This window comes from Chamaea fasciata, unplaced genomic scaffold (assembly GCF_029207755.1).
Source record: "Chamaea fasciata isolate MVZ Bird 193981 ecotype frontalis unplaced genomic scaffold, bChaFas1.0.hap1 SCAF_15, whole genome shotgun sequence".
In the NCBI taxonomy this organism is placed as follows: domain Eukaryota; kingdom Metazoa; phylum Chordata; class Aves; order Passeriformes; family Sylviidae; genus Chamaea; species Chamaea fasciata.
Window position 1 is genome coordinate 9371565 of NW_027094100.1, and position 14414 is coordinate 9385978.

Genomic DNA, 14414 nt, shown 5'->3' on the forward strand with positions numbered 1-14414 from the left:
CCCTGAGAAAACCTTGGTTTCATCAGGTAGAAAAAGATAAGCACCAGATGAGTTATGGAGAAGATGATCCTGCACAACAGGATCTACATTTAATCAGTGCTCAAGCTGAGGATTTTGAAGGTGGGGGCACAGACAGCAGCATCATTCCCAGCTCCATCCCAGCATCCCACCCATCCGGCTTTACTCACAGCTGTGTGGACTGTGGGGTTGCCAGACAGTCCTGGGGACTGCTCTGTCACATCTGAGTGGTTTGAACTGCCAGGAGGGTTCAGGGGACATCATCTGAGACTGGTCTGGCTGCACAAGGAGTACTGGAGCCGATGCCATGCCCTCTGCCAGGGATCAGGCCAAATTAAACCACAGCCTTGCCCCAACTCTGCAGAGCTCTGAGGATGGTGCAACCCCCAGCACAGAAACACAATACTAATTCCCAGAGTGACCACTTGGTGTGGCATTTATCACCACAACACGGTTGTCACCATGAAGTCTGTTCTAAGCCACCTGCTCTGAGCTCTGCACAGGGATTCTGCTGCTTGTTCTCCACTGGGGGAGGAGGGCGAGCAAGCGTTTGAGTAAATACAGTATGTTCAGAGAGAAGACAGGAGAGTATCTGGTGCTGAGCTCATCTTACATCTGCTGCCACACACACTCCTCCTCTGCCCTTCCCACTCGCTTTAGCCCATTGCTGCTGGAGTTCAAACACAACCTCCACAGGGCACGGGGGTTTATCGGAAGCACAAAAACAGAGCCCATTTCACCTCTCTGCACCATTCTAGAAAGCCTGACAAGAGCTTTGAGTAATCTGGCTTCATTCTGGCAGACTGTGCAAGGAGGGTTTGCTCTGGGTCGTCTGGGGTGAGCTCTCTGGGCACTCTCCATGTGTGCTCCAGGCGGGTACAGCACACAGATCCGGCGTCAAAGGGTTATTCTGGGGTTGTAGGCAGTGAGTGGGAAAGGGCTTCACGGAGAGGAGCACACCGGAATGCAAAACAGCACAGAATAATGGGGAACGACTCCAGTCCTCGAGGACTGGAGGAGGAATACCCTATTAGTGCTTAGATGCAGAAATAATGCCTTTCCTGGCAGCTGCAGACTACAAAAGCCTGAACTCCCAGGTCTCCACTTACACAATCCACAAGGACACCCTGCGGCATGCTCCACAGGAATGGCACGGCTCGGTGCAAAGTCAGTTAGCACCAGAGCTCACAGAAAAGATCCTCTGGAGGCACAGCCAAGCTTACATTTGCTCACACACAACAGAACATTTCGCTTCAACAGAGGTTGTTTACGTACTGCATCTTTCTCAGGGTTGCAGACTTTCACCCAGAGGATGTGATCCAGCAGCCAGTCAATGGGTTTGTCCTTATAGAACATCAGGATGAACTCCACAATCAAGCTCAGATCCAGAGACTTGAACATTTTTCCTAGGGCACAAAGAGAGAGCAAAGAGAGAGAGAAAGGAACTTTGGTATGAAATGGTCTAGAATCAGAGCTGGGAAAGAAAAATTGGGGAGACTGGGCTATGGAGGTTAGATGTGGCCATCCATGTAAAGGAAACAACACGTGGCTCCTGTTTATGTACCAGCACTGCTGACATTGCTAATACAGTTCCGGATTTAATATTCGTCGCAGAATTAGAAAGCATTAGAGTCTCACAGGTCATAATAGTATCAAAAGGTCTAAAACTCTCCCATTCAGTAAAGGGAAACAAGGATGAAAAACACAGCCAGCTGCATGACAGACCATTTCCTGCCCTGAAAACTACAAGTTTTAAGCCAGTGAAACCAGTATCCAAAATAACAGATCAAGCTGCTACTGCAACCATGTACTGCTGTTCCCAAAATAGTTCTGGGCTGATGTAAACTTCCTTTTGCACACTCTTAGGCAAATCCAGATCCCATCCAGCCTAAAAGCTACTGGCCATATCTAAGCTGTTTGGCTGCTGGCTGGGCCACTCACCAGGTTTATTTTTACTAAAAGTGAGCAACAGCGGTACCAGCTGTGAGGGTCTTTCTCCCCTGTGCAAACACAAGGGTCATTGCAAAAATAGGAGGGGATCAAGTCCAAGTATTTTACCATCTTGTGGGGACAATTTCTTGGGCCAAGAATGTAGTGCTGGCAAGAGCCAGAAGGCTCTTATGCCTTGTGCCTGATAGGACTGGAGTGAGAAGGAGAGAATGTTACCAATGAACCCCAGCTGAGAGAACTCCAGGATCATCCACTCCTCAGAGGGCTGCTGCAAGGCAAAGTTCTTCATCGTGCTGAGATAGTTTGGTTTGGCCACAATATCATCCTCCAGCTGCAAGACAAAAGGGCACAGTGCCAATGTCCCATCCAGGTCCCAGCAACAGTCTCTCTATGCAGAGCAATCACACCACAGACCAGAGGAAAGCTTTGGCACAGACCCAGTCTATACTGGAAGGTGCTCAAAGCACTTTTTCTCACTCAGTCTTACAGGTAAGAGAAACAAGGACTTCAGCCTTTCCTAAGTGGGAGGTTTCCAAGTCAAAAAGTATTTTAAAAACCCAACTTTTGAAACTATGTGGTTAAAACTCTGCTGCATCACAGAATTGGATATTCTCTTTGCTCTCTCTGAGCTGGTATGAGCCAGTACAGTGAACACACAGGTACACCCATCTTCCCTCCACCACCAAACTCACCTGCACATAATAAATGCCTTTGGACTGGGCATACATCATTAAAAAGCAGTAGTCCAGGTTCTGCTTTGTCCTCCACCTGCAAGAGACAAAGATAATGGAAGTGTTGGTCTCTGCTGGGATAGTGGCTGCTCCAGGGAGCCTGCCAAGGCTGGGTTTGAGATGGGAAGGTGGCACAGCCCTGGGAGGCAGAGGGGATGGGATATGGCTTCTCCCTTTGGTTCCCGGTCAGCTAAAAGTTACTGGAAATCTCAAGGACTTCCAAAATGAAGATAATTTGGGTTAAAATGAGCCCCTTGTTTGGTGATGGAAACACCACAGCACAAGGGAAGCCTGGCAAAGTTTGTGCCAGTTCATCCCCTTGTCACCAAATCACATCCTTCCAGCTCTTGGATAATTCATGTCAGCCAATTCATGAAGTCCTCACCTAGCCCTGCAGAAGAGCTTTTCCTGCTGTAGTCTGTGAGGAATGTGCTACAGTTCCTTAGTTCAGGGCTTGCTTGTTTATGAGCTCACTCATTCTTACCTGACTCTTTCCTTGGGATCGCCAAAGGATTCCCGCAGGTGGGAGAAATCAGGATAGAAATGTGGAGATGGGGAAATTACCTCCAGGAGACCTGAGTGTATTTCCTTTGGGAATCTGAGGGAGAAAAGCAGCAGTAAACAAATACCTCCACGTCTGACACAATACTTGATAGACCAAATCACTAGGTAAACACTGAGCCACAGAGCCAAACAAAAACCACAGCCCCTAGGGTATAACTTCCCTGGTATCTAGTGCACTTCCAGGCCTCATCAGAAGACATCGGCAGGGATTGACATAGACTTTTGAAGCTATCTTCTCCCTCCCACAGTCTCTAATAGCCCCACGTGCACATGCTCCCCACCAGCATTCTTCTCCTTCTTGCACACACACACACTATAAAGGGTCAGCTTTAAAGACCAGCCCTGAGCAACCATGCACTCTTCACAGGATTAAATGACCTGCAAACTGGTTCAGCAAAGAAAGGATTCGGCACTACAGGCATTTCGAGAGTTTTCAAATGCATCAGTAATTAAAATTAATTTTGCCGAGGGTGTGCTATACATTTCTGCTAAGTTGCTTAAAACACTGCTGTGCTGTAGTTCAGAGAGCCAGCAGGAAGTCTACCTAGTTCTCTCATGCTGATAAAATCAGCATCTACTTTTCCTATCATGTGGCTAAGAAACCTTTAAAGAGTCAAACTCAAACAGAAAATAATGTCACCCATCTGAAAAGCAGGCACCTACATCAGCCTTGCAAGCAATACCCTGGGACTGCTCTAACTGTGAGAGATAAGCAGGAAAACCAGTTATTTTTATACTGCCTTTTGGAGAACATTTGGTGCAAGGCCGATTTCCTTTGTTTGTGCAGAGCCTGGAGGACGGGAGATGGGGCAGAGGGAGACAAAGCAGGGAGACTGCCAAAAACTTCTCACTTCCTTTTTCCCTTCTTTATTCCTTCCTTGGCACTGGCAGGTCCTTCAGCTAAGACTCTCAAATCTTCCCTTCCTCAGGCAGCAGTGAAACAGCAGCTTCTCACTGAGCTGACAAAACACTGCAGTAAAGCAGCAACAGCTTCCCCGCTCCTGTGAGAGAAGCCCAGCCCGCCCTGGCCCCACACCACCTCAATTCAATTTGGAAGAAAAATAATTTCAGTGACTCAGGGAGGGGCGGGAGGCGCTGGAGAGGGGGATGATGAGAAATCAAATCATTAAGTCAATTAAAGTTTCAGGACTTCTACTAGAGGCACTCTCCGCAGCAGCGCCCGGTAATTTCATCAGGATCCATCGGACAATCAGTCCATTATCCGCCGATAAGTGCGTCCTCCTGCCTGCAGGCACAAGGAGGGGAGCCCTGCCAGCTCCTGCACAGCAAGATGGAGGGCTCTGTTTCAGCTCTGCCGCAAGTGCCCGGGAACAAAACCCTCCCCAGGCACGTCCCAGCCCCTCTCCCATCCCTGCCCGGCGCCGGCACGAAGTGCTGCCCCTTCGCTTCTCCTTCGTGCGCCCACTGCGCTCCTTTGGAAAGGAGCAACCGCGGGAGCTGCACGGGAGTCACCGCCCCTTCTCTCCCCACCTTTTCCCTTCGCCTCCGAGCTCTGATGCCATTAACGCCCGGACCGGCTCATGGTTAATAATAATCCATCAGCAGCTTCTGCTTAAACAGCCACAGACCAAGCTGCAAAAGACACTGAGGCTCCAGGACAGAAATAGCAGCCAGCACGAGAGACAAATGTAACTAGAGCCTGGAACAAGGGGAAAACAAACAGGCTGGAGTGGGAAGAAAGATGGATCACGGATTTTAAAGCAAAATAAGGCAGGAGCATTCGTGTGTGCTTACTACACTGCCCAGACCGCACAGAGCAAGTACAGGGCTGCAGGAGACGCTGAAACAACTGCCAGGATCGCTGGAAATCTAAACAATCCATCTCCTCACAATGCCCCAGGGCAGAAGGAGCAAAACAGAACAAAATGACCACGTGTGTTAAATACTTCGAGCACAAAGCAGCCTCCTGGAAGCATTTTAGAACAAGCAGAAAGTGGAAGCAGCATCAGCAAAGACAGCAGAGAGTTTAAAAAGAGGAAAAAACCCCAAGCAACAACAACAAAACACAAAAGGGAAGCAGAAGAGTGTGTATTTTCTCCTTAATGAAGCCATTCCCTGGCCTTGCTGCAGGCACAGGCTGTACGCTAAAGCCACTTGGAAGTGCTTACAAGTTTTTGATATTTTCTGCCACTCCGGCCGTGTACTGTGGATCCGTCTGAAAACAAAAGAAAAGCAGTGTTAGACCCTTCAGCCTCAGCCTGTGTCCCCCATGGCTCAGAAATCTTCTTCAACACACCCTGGGGTTCTGTCAGCACATCTGTATCATCTTCATTCACCTTCATGTCTCCTTTTATCCAGCTTTACTGTTCTCCCATGCTGATGAGCTCCCAGGAGCCCTCCTCTGTGGTCAGTGTTAACCAAAGGCATCACACACCAAAATCCATCCCAAAGGACACAAGAACCTGCACATCTTCCCCATGTGCTCTCCTGGCACTTCTCCCCCTGCCAGCACCAAGTGTTTGCACAAGTTTTAACCTTTGGGCTATTTATTTTTTCCCTACACATGTTGGCTTGCATCCAAGAGAATACTCTTGGCAGCGAACACTCTGTACCCTTTGATGAAAAAGAGGGGTCTATTTATAAGTTTTTCATTTCAGGTTCATTTTGACACTTTTCTTCCTTAACCCCCAGTTTGTTCCCACAATCAACGTGGCAACCCATAACATTTGGGAGACAAAGGTGGCCGGCACCGCTCGCTGCTGTCTGCAGGTGAGATAAGCGCAAGCACAGGGACAGGCACTGGACAGAAACCGTCTGCACAGTGACGGGGAAAACAAAACCCCACAACAAAGGGCAGGAGACCCACGAGCAAAAACTGTTCCTGTTTCCTGGTGGTGGCATTGATTTGGGGAGCCATATGGATCATGAGGCCGCACGTCCCGGGTGGATCTGCTGATGCAGCATCGGAAAAGCCGGGACCAGCTGCTGCTGCACTCGGCGCTGGGAGAGGTGAGAACGAGACACCGGGATGTGTGTCACAGGCTGAGCACAGCACTTCTGTGCTGGCACAGAGACAAGGGAGGGTTTTCTCAAGAGGAAAAGGTCCCTTTCCTAAACAGGGCTCAGAGTCCCAGTGCTGGACCGATGTCTTACCTCAGCGTGCCAAGAAAACAGCAATGGGAAAAACAAAAGCAGGAAAGATGCTCCTGGTTTTGGCAGGAACCATGCAGCTCTACTCCAAGTGTCTGAAACAGTGGGTTGGTGACAGCCGAGCCAGCCATCTCACCCCAGGGTTCCCCTCAGGCAGCTGAGGAAGCCTCTGCTCTCCCAGGCAGCCCAGCCACTGTGGATGACACCTGCAGTGGCCAGCAGTGACACTTGGGAATGAGAAGTCCCTATCCCAGAAAGGACATTCAGTTGCCCCACCTGTGCTGAGTCTCCAAATTACTCAGCATTTGCTCCAGGCTCATACCACCCTCTCCACTATTTATTCTTTATCCCATGCCCAAGGAGCTCTAACAAGTGCAGGTACATGGAAAAACACTTTGGAAAGAGGCAGAGCAGGCACAGCAGTGGCAGACACTTGCACAGAAGGATGTTGTGCAGCTCCAAGACCAAACTTGGCCAAAGGAATCTGCAACAACTGCCATTGCTGTTACTGGGATGTGATGTGTGTGCTCCTGCACTTCAGAGGATCAGAATTAATTAATTTGTTTTTCACTTTCCTCGTCATAGGTACATCCTGAAAATCAGGAGCTGCCATCCTAGCACACACCTTATTTTCAAGTCAACCAAAGCAGTATTACTGCAGTCCAAAACAGGAGCTGGTCTGGGTCAATTTGCTTAAAACCTCTCAGGCTTCAACTTACCCACTGCAAAAACAGTCACCAAACTTGTCCTGGCTCCAAGGGAGCCAAATGACAGCCAGGACCAAACTCTGTCCTGAGCCCTTTGGGCTGCACCATCTGTGCACACCTTCTCCCTGTACAAAATACCAGCCAGAGCCCTGAAGGCCAAATGCTACTCAAAATGTCAAATTATGGGTAAACAGGCAGCAAACTCAGACATTCATCTTTGTTCCGCTCCCCGTAACAGGCTACTGAGGTTTATCTTTCTCACTGGATTTCTGGAAATTAAGACAAATGCACTTCAGGCTCAAGAAAATAATCCTGAGAGGAAAGCCATGGAGAAAAATAACCATCTAAACCCATAGATAAAAGCAGCTCTTGTGGATTAAAGTATCAAGGCTTTTTAGCCCTTGGATTCAGCAACTGATTCCGGGCTCCAGGCACCAGTACAAAGAGGAGTATCAGTCTCAACCCTCAATCACTGACTCTTGGGTTTCAAGAGGGGTTTAGTGCTGTGTTACAGGTACATGGATAAACGGAGCTGCTGCAGGAGGAGGTCTGAGAGCTCTCCTAGACATGGGCATGGGGCTGCTCCAGCTCATTTTGTGGATATCCATTCAAGCACCCTGCAGGAGGCATCTTGATTTAGGTGAGCTGTGCCACACCGGTAGCTGCTAATGGGACGTGTTTGCCTGCTCACATGCTGATCCTCTCTGGCCCAGCCAGCATTTCATTTTGGGCACGACAAACCTGCTGCTCCTGCTGGCGGCAGCCCAAGGCCAGGCTTATCTACCCAGCAAGTGGCAGAGCTGGTGTCCAGGTGGGCAGCGTCCTGTTTGGCACCGAGCCTGGCAGACAGTGGGAGGAGGGCCAGGGAAAGGGGGCAAACTGGCAAAGCTGTGTCTTACCTCGGCAATGAGGACAACGATGACAGAGTCCTCCTTCTCCTGCTGAGTGAGCTCTGAGATGAGGGAGTTGAGGGTGTCGGTGAGGTAGGAATGCACCTCCCGCTTCACGCTAGGGATTCCCATCACGACGGACACTGCCCAGGGCCACAGAGAGATTTTAGACAGCGGGCTGTGTTGGGCACTTTGCTCTGCTCCCATGACCAACTCATGGTTCACCTGGTCAATGCCAGGCTCTGTCATTAAAAACCAGCAGTAAGCGGCAGGTTGGTGGGTTCCTGGGCTATGCAGAGTTCCCACAGTCCTGTCCTCAGCCCAGTGTGCCAGGCTGGCAGGGCACCCATGGGCAGTCAGATATGCTCTGCTTTTTCTCCCTGAAGGAAAGATCTCTAACGAAATACCTCAAACCCCTCCCCCTCCCAGGGGTCTTTGCAACTTGTGAACAGCAACTTGACAAACACCTCTTGTTCTTCAAATCCCTCCCATGGCCAAAAGCACTACAGCTTAGTAGGTGCAAGTCAGGTCTTTGTCGTTGGGTTGGGATTTAGGAGCAGGGGGAACCATCAAGTAACCAAATGGGGTGGAAATCCCAATGGAATTTGTCCCCTTAGCAGGGCTACAATCTCCATGAAGCACCCTACAAACTATGCTTTCATCTGAAGCCCTTCCTGGCAAAGTCTAGAGCACTCTGAATATGGCAAGCAGCAAACAACATCTGGCAGAAGCATCAAGAACATTTTAGGGCCAGTCAAGAGCACAGACAGCACTCCCCTGTAGACTTGCAGGCGTGACACGGCTCACCCACCCCACATGTCACCAAAACCAAGGAAGCTTGCATGATGCATGCAGCCCTTCCTCCAGTCCTGCTCGTATCTGTGCAACAGCCAGGCCCAGAGGAAAGGGGAGGGACAGGCACCAAGGTGAGGAAGAGCACCAGAAGCAGCACTAATTCCCATTTACCTCCAGTGCGCCCCTGTCCCACATGCACGGCTGGCTGCAGACTGTTCTCCTTTGACAGCAAATGTGGCAAATGATGGAAGATGGTGGGAAGGTGCAGCACATTCTTGTTGGTGATATTCCACAGTTTTAACTTGGTTTCGTCTTAAAAAGGAAAAGGGAATCAATTGCAAGGCACGGTAGGTAAGAAGAGACTGCAAGGCAAAAAAGCCTTTTTACAGCAGCCTGGCCACCCGAGACTACTGCTGGGTTATAAAAAATCAGGCCAACCTTTAACATGCCACCACAAACCCAATTAAAGTTCAGCAGGAGCCAGGAGGGCCTTAAAGAAGTCCCAAAATATTTGGGAAGGAGAGGGGAGAATGAAGATAAAATGAAGGTCAAATCAGATCTTTCTGCAGAGATCCAATTTTCTTCAACCGAGCAACTTAAAAAAAAAAAAAGAAAAAAAAAAAAACAACAAATAAATTGGCAAGGGGTGCTCAGCCAGCCTAACTCCTTCCTCCCCCCTCTCTTTGGATACCCATTTCCCATATGGGTTGAATACAGCCATAGGAAATGGAGTGTATGACTTGCAAGGGAGAAAAAAAAGCTTGTAAGCAAGCAAATTGGCAAATATCCTCAGCAGAGTCAAATCCATGTTTAATGATGCTTATACACCTCTAATTAAACAGGAGTTTAAGATCTCCCAAGTCTCTCTGAACTCCACAATTTGCTCGCGCTGGGGGAGAGAAGAGCAGGTCCTGTCCGCAGCCCTGCGCACACGTACACACACACACACACCTCTCTCTACCTCCTCATCAGAAACAGCTTCAACACAGCCCCAGATGCTCAATGCCTGTTTATTCACCAGATAAGCTGCTCCAGGTCCGGTTTATGTCCCGCAGGGCCTGCTTCTCCGACAGGGCTCTCTTGATCTCCTCCAGGACCAGGTTGAGCTCCTTGGAGCGCTTCAGGCTCTCCTGCTCGGCCGCGTGCAGCCGGTCCCGGAACGCGAGGAACTCCCGCTGGTAGATGTCCACAACGTCACCTGAGGATGGAGAAGAGAGGGAAGTTTTGTCCTCTGTGCTCAAAAGGGTTTCATTCAGACCTCCCTTGCCCCCTCAATCCTTAAATTATGGATTTAGGGAGCTGTGGTCTAACATGCACCCGTTGGCGAAAGGGTCATGGGGAGGGCAGTTCAAGTTGCAGAACTACAATAATAAAGCTACTTCCATTTTTCCTCTTTCAGCTTGGGTTTCTGGGTCACATAGAAATAGAATCATAGAACAGTTTGGGCTGGAAAAAACCTCTAAGATCATTGAGTCCAACCATTAACCCAGCAATGCTAAGTCCACCATTAAACCATGTTCCCAGGTTATATCTCTTCAGGGATGGTGATTCCACCACTTCCCTGGGCAACTTGTGAGAATGATTGGCAGATTTCTCCTGAAGGATTTTTTCCTAATATCCAATCTATCCTTTTGTACAGGTTGAGCCTTCCCCAGCTCGTTTGCCCTTCTTTGGACACACAAATACAACCATCTCCTGGAGGATCCTGAGTGATGGAAAGAGAGATGTTGGCGAGGGGGAACGCTGCCCTTCAGTAAGACAATGGTGCAGACACCAGTGAGCCCCAAATTTCAACAGTCAAAAAGAGATTTTGGGAATCTAACCTCTCAGGATAAAGAAAATCACATGACAACAGCTGCCTGGATGCTTCTGTGAATTCAAAGTGTTTGGATACACACCTTTAGGACACATCATAAATGTATAATAACCCCCTCGGATAGGCTAGCAATGCTTTTTGTTTTGAAACATCTTATCCCATGCTCGGTAAACAGAGCAATAAAACTATCAAGAGCTTTCAGTCAGAACTAACTATACAACAGCTGGGAGTGGAATCAGTGAGCCACTAACAAACCTTCCTGGGATATTTTTTCCCATTATTAATGAAACTGCTCATTAAAAACACACTTTTATCTGTGGTTATTCACGTGTTTTCAGTAAGATAACAACTCACAAGACTATACCCAAAGCAGATTTATCCACTGAATGGTAGACTCTTAACCCAAACACGACTAGGAGAGCTAATGATCAAAAATACTGCATTGGAACTTCCCAACACAGGGCTAAATATAAATCAAAGCAATTGAAAAAGATACATTGACTGCATCAAAACCTTCTATTTTGGGGTCCATGAAGAAAAAGAAAAATGAATTTTGAAAATCAGACATAGCCAGCTTCAATGCACAGAGTTTCCAAGACAACAGTGCTTCCCAGTCCAGCTACTGGTATTGCTTTTGCCTAGAAGAAGTTTCCCCTCTTCAGTCTTTCCCCCAAGAAAAAACACCTTAAAGACGCACTGCTTCAGCACAAGGGATCCCCCCAAGCCAGTCTGGCTCCTATTAACCTTTTGACATTATTTTCAAAGCCATGGCACCCGGGGAGGGAGCAGAGGAAGTTACACCCATTTGATGACTCTGTCCATCTGACAACACATTATTCAAAGAAATTCAAGGGAGAGACATAAACAAGACCAGTCCTTCCTTTTTCCTGTGCGGGGCTGCTCGCTTTCCACTCCCATCAAGAAAACATTTTCAAATGTGCAGAAAAATAGGTTAACACCCAACTTCGAGAGCTGCCATGGGAATTCACAGGAGGATGTCAGGCTCTCAAAACCCACCCCACGACGAGTGAGACCTTTACCTACTGGTACCACTCAGACATAAAAAGACAGCTGCATTCAGGTTCCCAATACTTAACATTACAGGTTTTCCTACTTGTATCTTTTACTGGCTGCATCTGGGAACACCAGCAAGGAACAAGTCTCATTTTCTCTTTTTGCACAACATGATGGCTTGTGCAAGGCTGGAAGCATTTGGCTCTTGGCATCCTGGGGGGTTACTATCCTGTGGATGCTATCAAAGCCAAATCACAGCTAAAGGCTGCCATTAGATCTTGTTCTGCAATACCTGGAGCAGAGTAAAGGCGAGGCTTTGCACTTAATGGCTTTTTCCAGAGCACTGCACTTCATTTGTGTCAGATTTAGAAGGGAAATGTCACTGATTATTCAGTCACTAATGACCTGCCTGCCGAAGCCAAGAGCTGTACTTTCCTTAGACTGCAATGGCGATGTGCAGTCGACCATTTGCTGCTTTTCTGGTTAATGGTTGGAAGTGAAACTGTATTTGCTTCCAGCGATCTTGTCATATGATGTCTTCGTAGGCTTTCCATTCTTTAATTAAAATTTCATTAAATTTAAAAGCTGATCGATTGTGACTGGTTCTGATGACAACCTGAACAATCCTAGACAAAGCCTGAGACGGGTGCACAGTTTCCCATGAATTTCCAGCAATTTTGCACTTGTCGGCCTGCAATGACATGTGGCTGCAGATCTGTGTCCTCACAAAAACCCTCACTGCTCAGCCAGGGAGGGCTCCGAAAACCCACAAAGGGCAGCAGAGGATAAGGAGGGGGGACTGGCTCCCATCTCTACAAGCAAGGTTGGACACAGAAGTGATTTGCTGCTAATTAGGCTGAACAAATTTTTTAGCTAGTGTCAGTGCAGCACAGACCCTTTACATACCTTTCGAAGCAGCAGCACTCCCTATCTACATATTTATTGTATTCCCTCCCAGCACAAGATAACAGAGCTCTTAAAATATCCCTAGACTCAAGCACTGCAGGACAAAAACTCCTAGCTATATCTAAAAAAGATTTGGCTTATTTTTTCTTGAGAGATAACACATTGCTTTGGGCTTAAAATATACTGGTTTAGGAAAGAAAGAAAGTCAGCGTTAGGTGACAGGCTGCAGGACTGACCTGGGAGACCAAAAACCTCTCAAACTTGCAGCACACATGTTCAAAGAACTCATTTCTCACCTTGCCAGGGCCCATATTTGCACTCAATGGTTTTTCACAATCTGTTTTTAGAAGCAGGTTGGCTGTGAGGCTCCAAGTGGGAATCAGGCATCCTCATACAAGCCGGTGCTCAGCAGGGCAGGGAGGCAGAGCTGGGCACAGCTGAGTGCCAGTCACCATCTGTCTGTGCCATGGCCACTGCAGCAGCTCTGAGAGGGGATCCCTGGAGGGGGCAGCAGCCCGAGGGACAGTGGCCATGGGAAGTGTCCAGCTGAGCATCACCCACTGCCTGATGTCCCCCCACACTCCCCTCTCCCGCACGGCTGTGCCCGGACACAGCTGCCAGGCTTTGTGTTTTCAGATGAGAAGCCTGGGCTTCTCACAAACCACTGGGGACACAGAAGGCAGGGATGGCTTCAACAGGTCCTTTCAGGAGTTGGACGTTGATGATCTTAGTGGGTGCCTTCCAAACCAGAACATTCTGTGACTTCCCGGCAGTTGGGATGCAGCAGTGTGCAGGGGATGGGCACAGGCTGGTGGGGCTTATTGGCTGCTCCCCAGGAGCCCGCGGGTGTCCCACAGAACCCAGCTCCAGCAGCCTTCCCAAAGCATTTATCCATCTAGACAGCATCCCTTTAACAAAAAGCATTTCTCCATTAGGGAGAATTCTGTGGCTTCATTCTTATTCAAGTGACTCTTAAGTGCAAACTATGTTTGCTCGCAGAGGTGAGGGCTGGGACAACTGCATCCACATCCATTTTCAGTTTTTTGAGTGAAAGCAAAATAATCTGATCCTAAACCAGAAGACAGACACAAAATCAGATCAGTGCCAATAAACCCCCTATCCTGAAATCTCACACAGTCATCCATCCACATCTATCTATCTATATCTATAAAAACATATATATACAAATATATCTATATATATCTATATACACAGATATATAATATATACATATCTATCTATACATTCAGGAATGTTATAATTCTGTAGTTTGCATTCATCTTTCCAATCACACTCCAACCTCCCAGGGAGTCTGCAGTGCATTTTAAACACATCCATATTTCAATTCCAATTACTTTTGGTTTTGTTCTCTGCTCATAACCTCTCCCAGCAGAGTGGACCCATGGCCAACGCCAGAGATTTCCCTCCAATTCAATCTTTTCAAAAGCAAACACACAGTCTTTGCTAGCTGGACTTGCTTTTCATTAGGAAGACTTTCAAGAGACTTGGTTTAAAAACTAAAAACAACTCTCAAACCTCTAAACTGTTTAGCTCTGTAAAATCTTGGCTTCAAGAGCATAACTGCACCTTTTGACCGCTGTTGCACGAATTCCCAAAGCCAAAAGAGCAAAAAAACATGCAGTTGCTTTACAACGTAAATGAAGTTGAAGCAGAAAATTCATCTGCCTACAGAAAATGTCTCTGTAATGACTATTCTTCCTCATTTTATTTAAAGCACCCCTTTAAGAAATAAATGCTTCCCCCTCTAGGACTTGAAAGGGCCTGAGGGGACTGCAGAGCACACGAACAACCCTCTCTCCAGGCTAGAGCATCTGTGTTGTCCAAAAATGCTAACAGGGAAGAACAGGAACCAGGTTGGGGAGCCACTGTCCCCATCCCAGCCAGGCACTCA

General features: G+C 48.0%; 1 protein-coding gene across 1 annotated transcript in view; it reads right to left on the bottom strand.

Annotated features, from left to right (window-relative positions):
• MGAT4B (alpha-1,3-mannosyl-glycoprotein 4-beta-N-acetylglucosaminyltransferase B) overlaps window positions 1-14414 on the bottom strand; it is a 51078-nt gene that overhangs the window by 5805 nt on the left and 30859 nt on the right. The window contains exons 2-9 of the mRNA XM_066197083.1: window positions 9785-9964; window positions 8938-9078; window positions 7981-8114; window positions 5393-5439; window positions 3184-3297; window positions 2661-2736; window positions 2185-2299; window positions 1294-1424 (exon numbers count right to left, since the gene is read on the bottom strand). Of these exons, the coding sequence (XP_066053180.1) occupies window positions 1294-1424; window positions 2185-2299; window positions 2661-2736; window positions 3184-3297; window positions 5393-5439; window positions 7981-8114; window positions 8938-9078; window positions 9785-9964 (938 nt within the window). The remainder of the gene's footprint in view (window positions 1-1293; window positions 1425-2184; window positions 2300-2660; window positions 2737-3183; window positions 3298-5392; window positions 5440-7980; window positions 8115-8937; window positions 9079-9784; window positions 9965-14414) is intronic.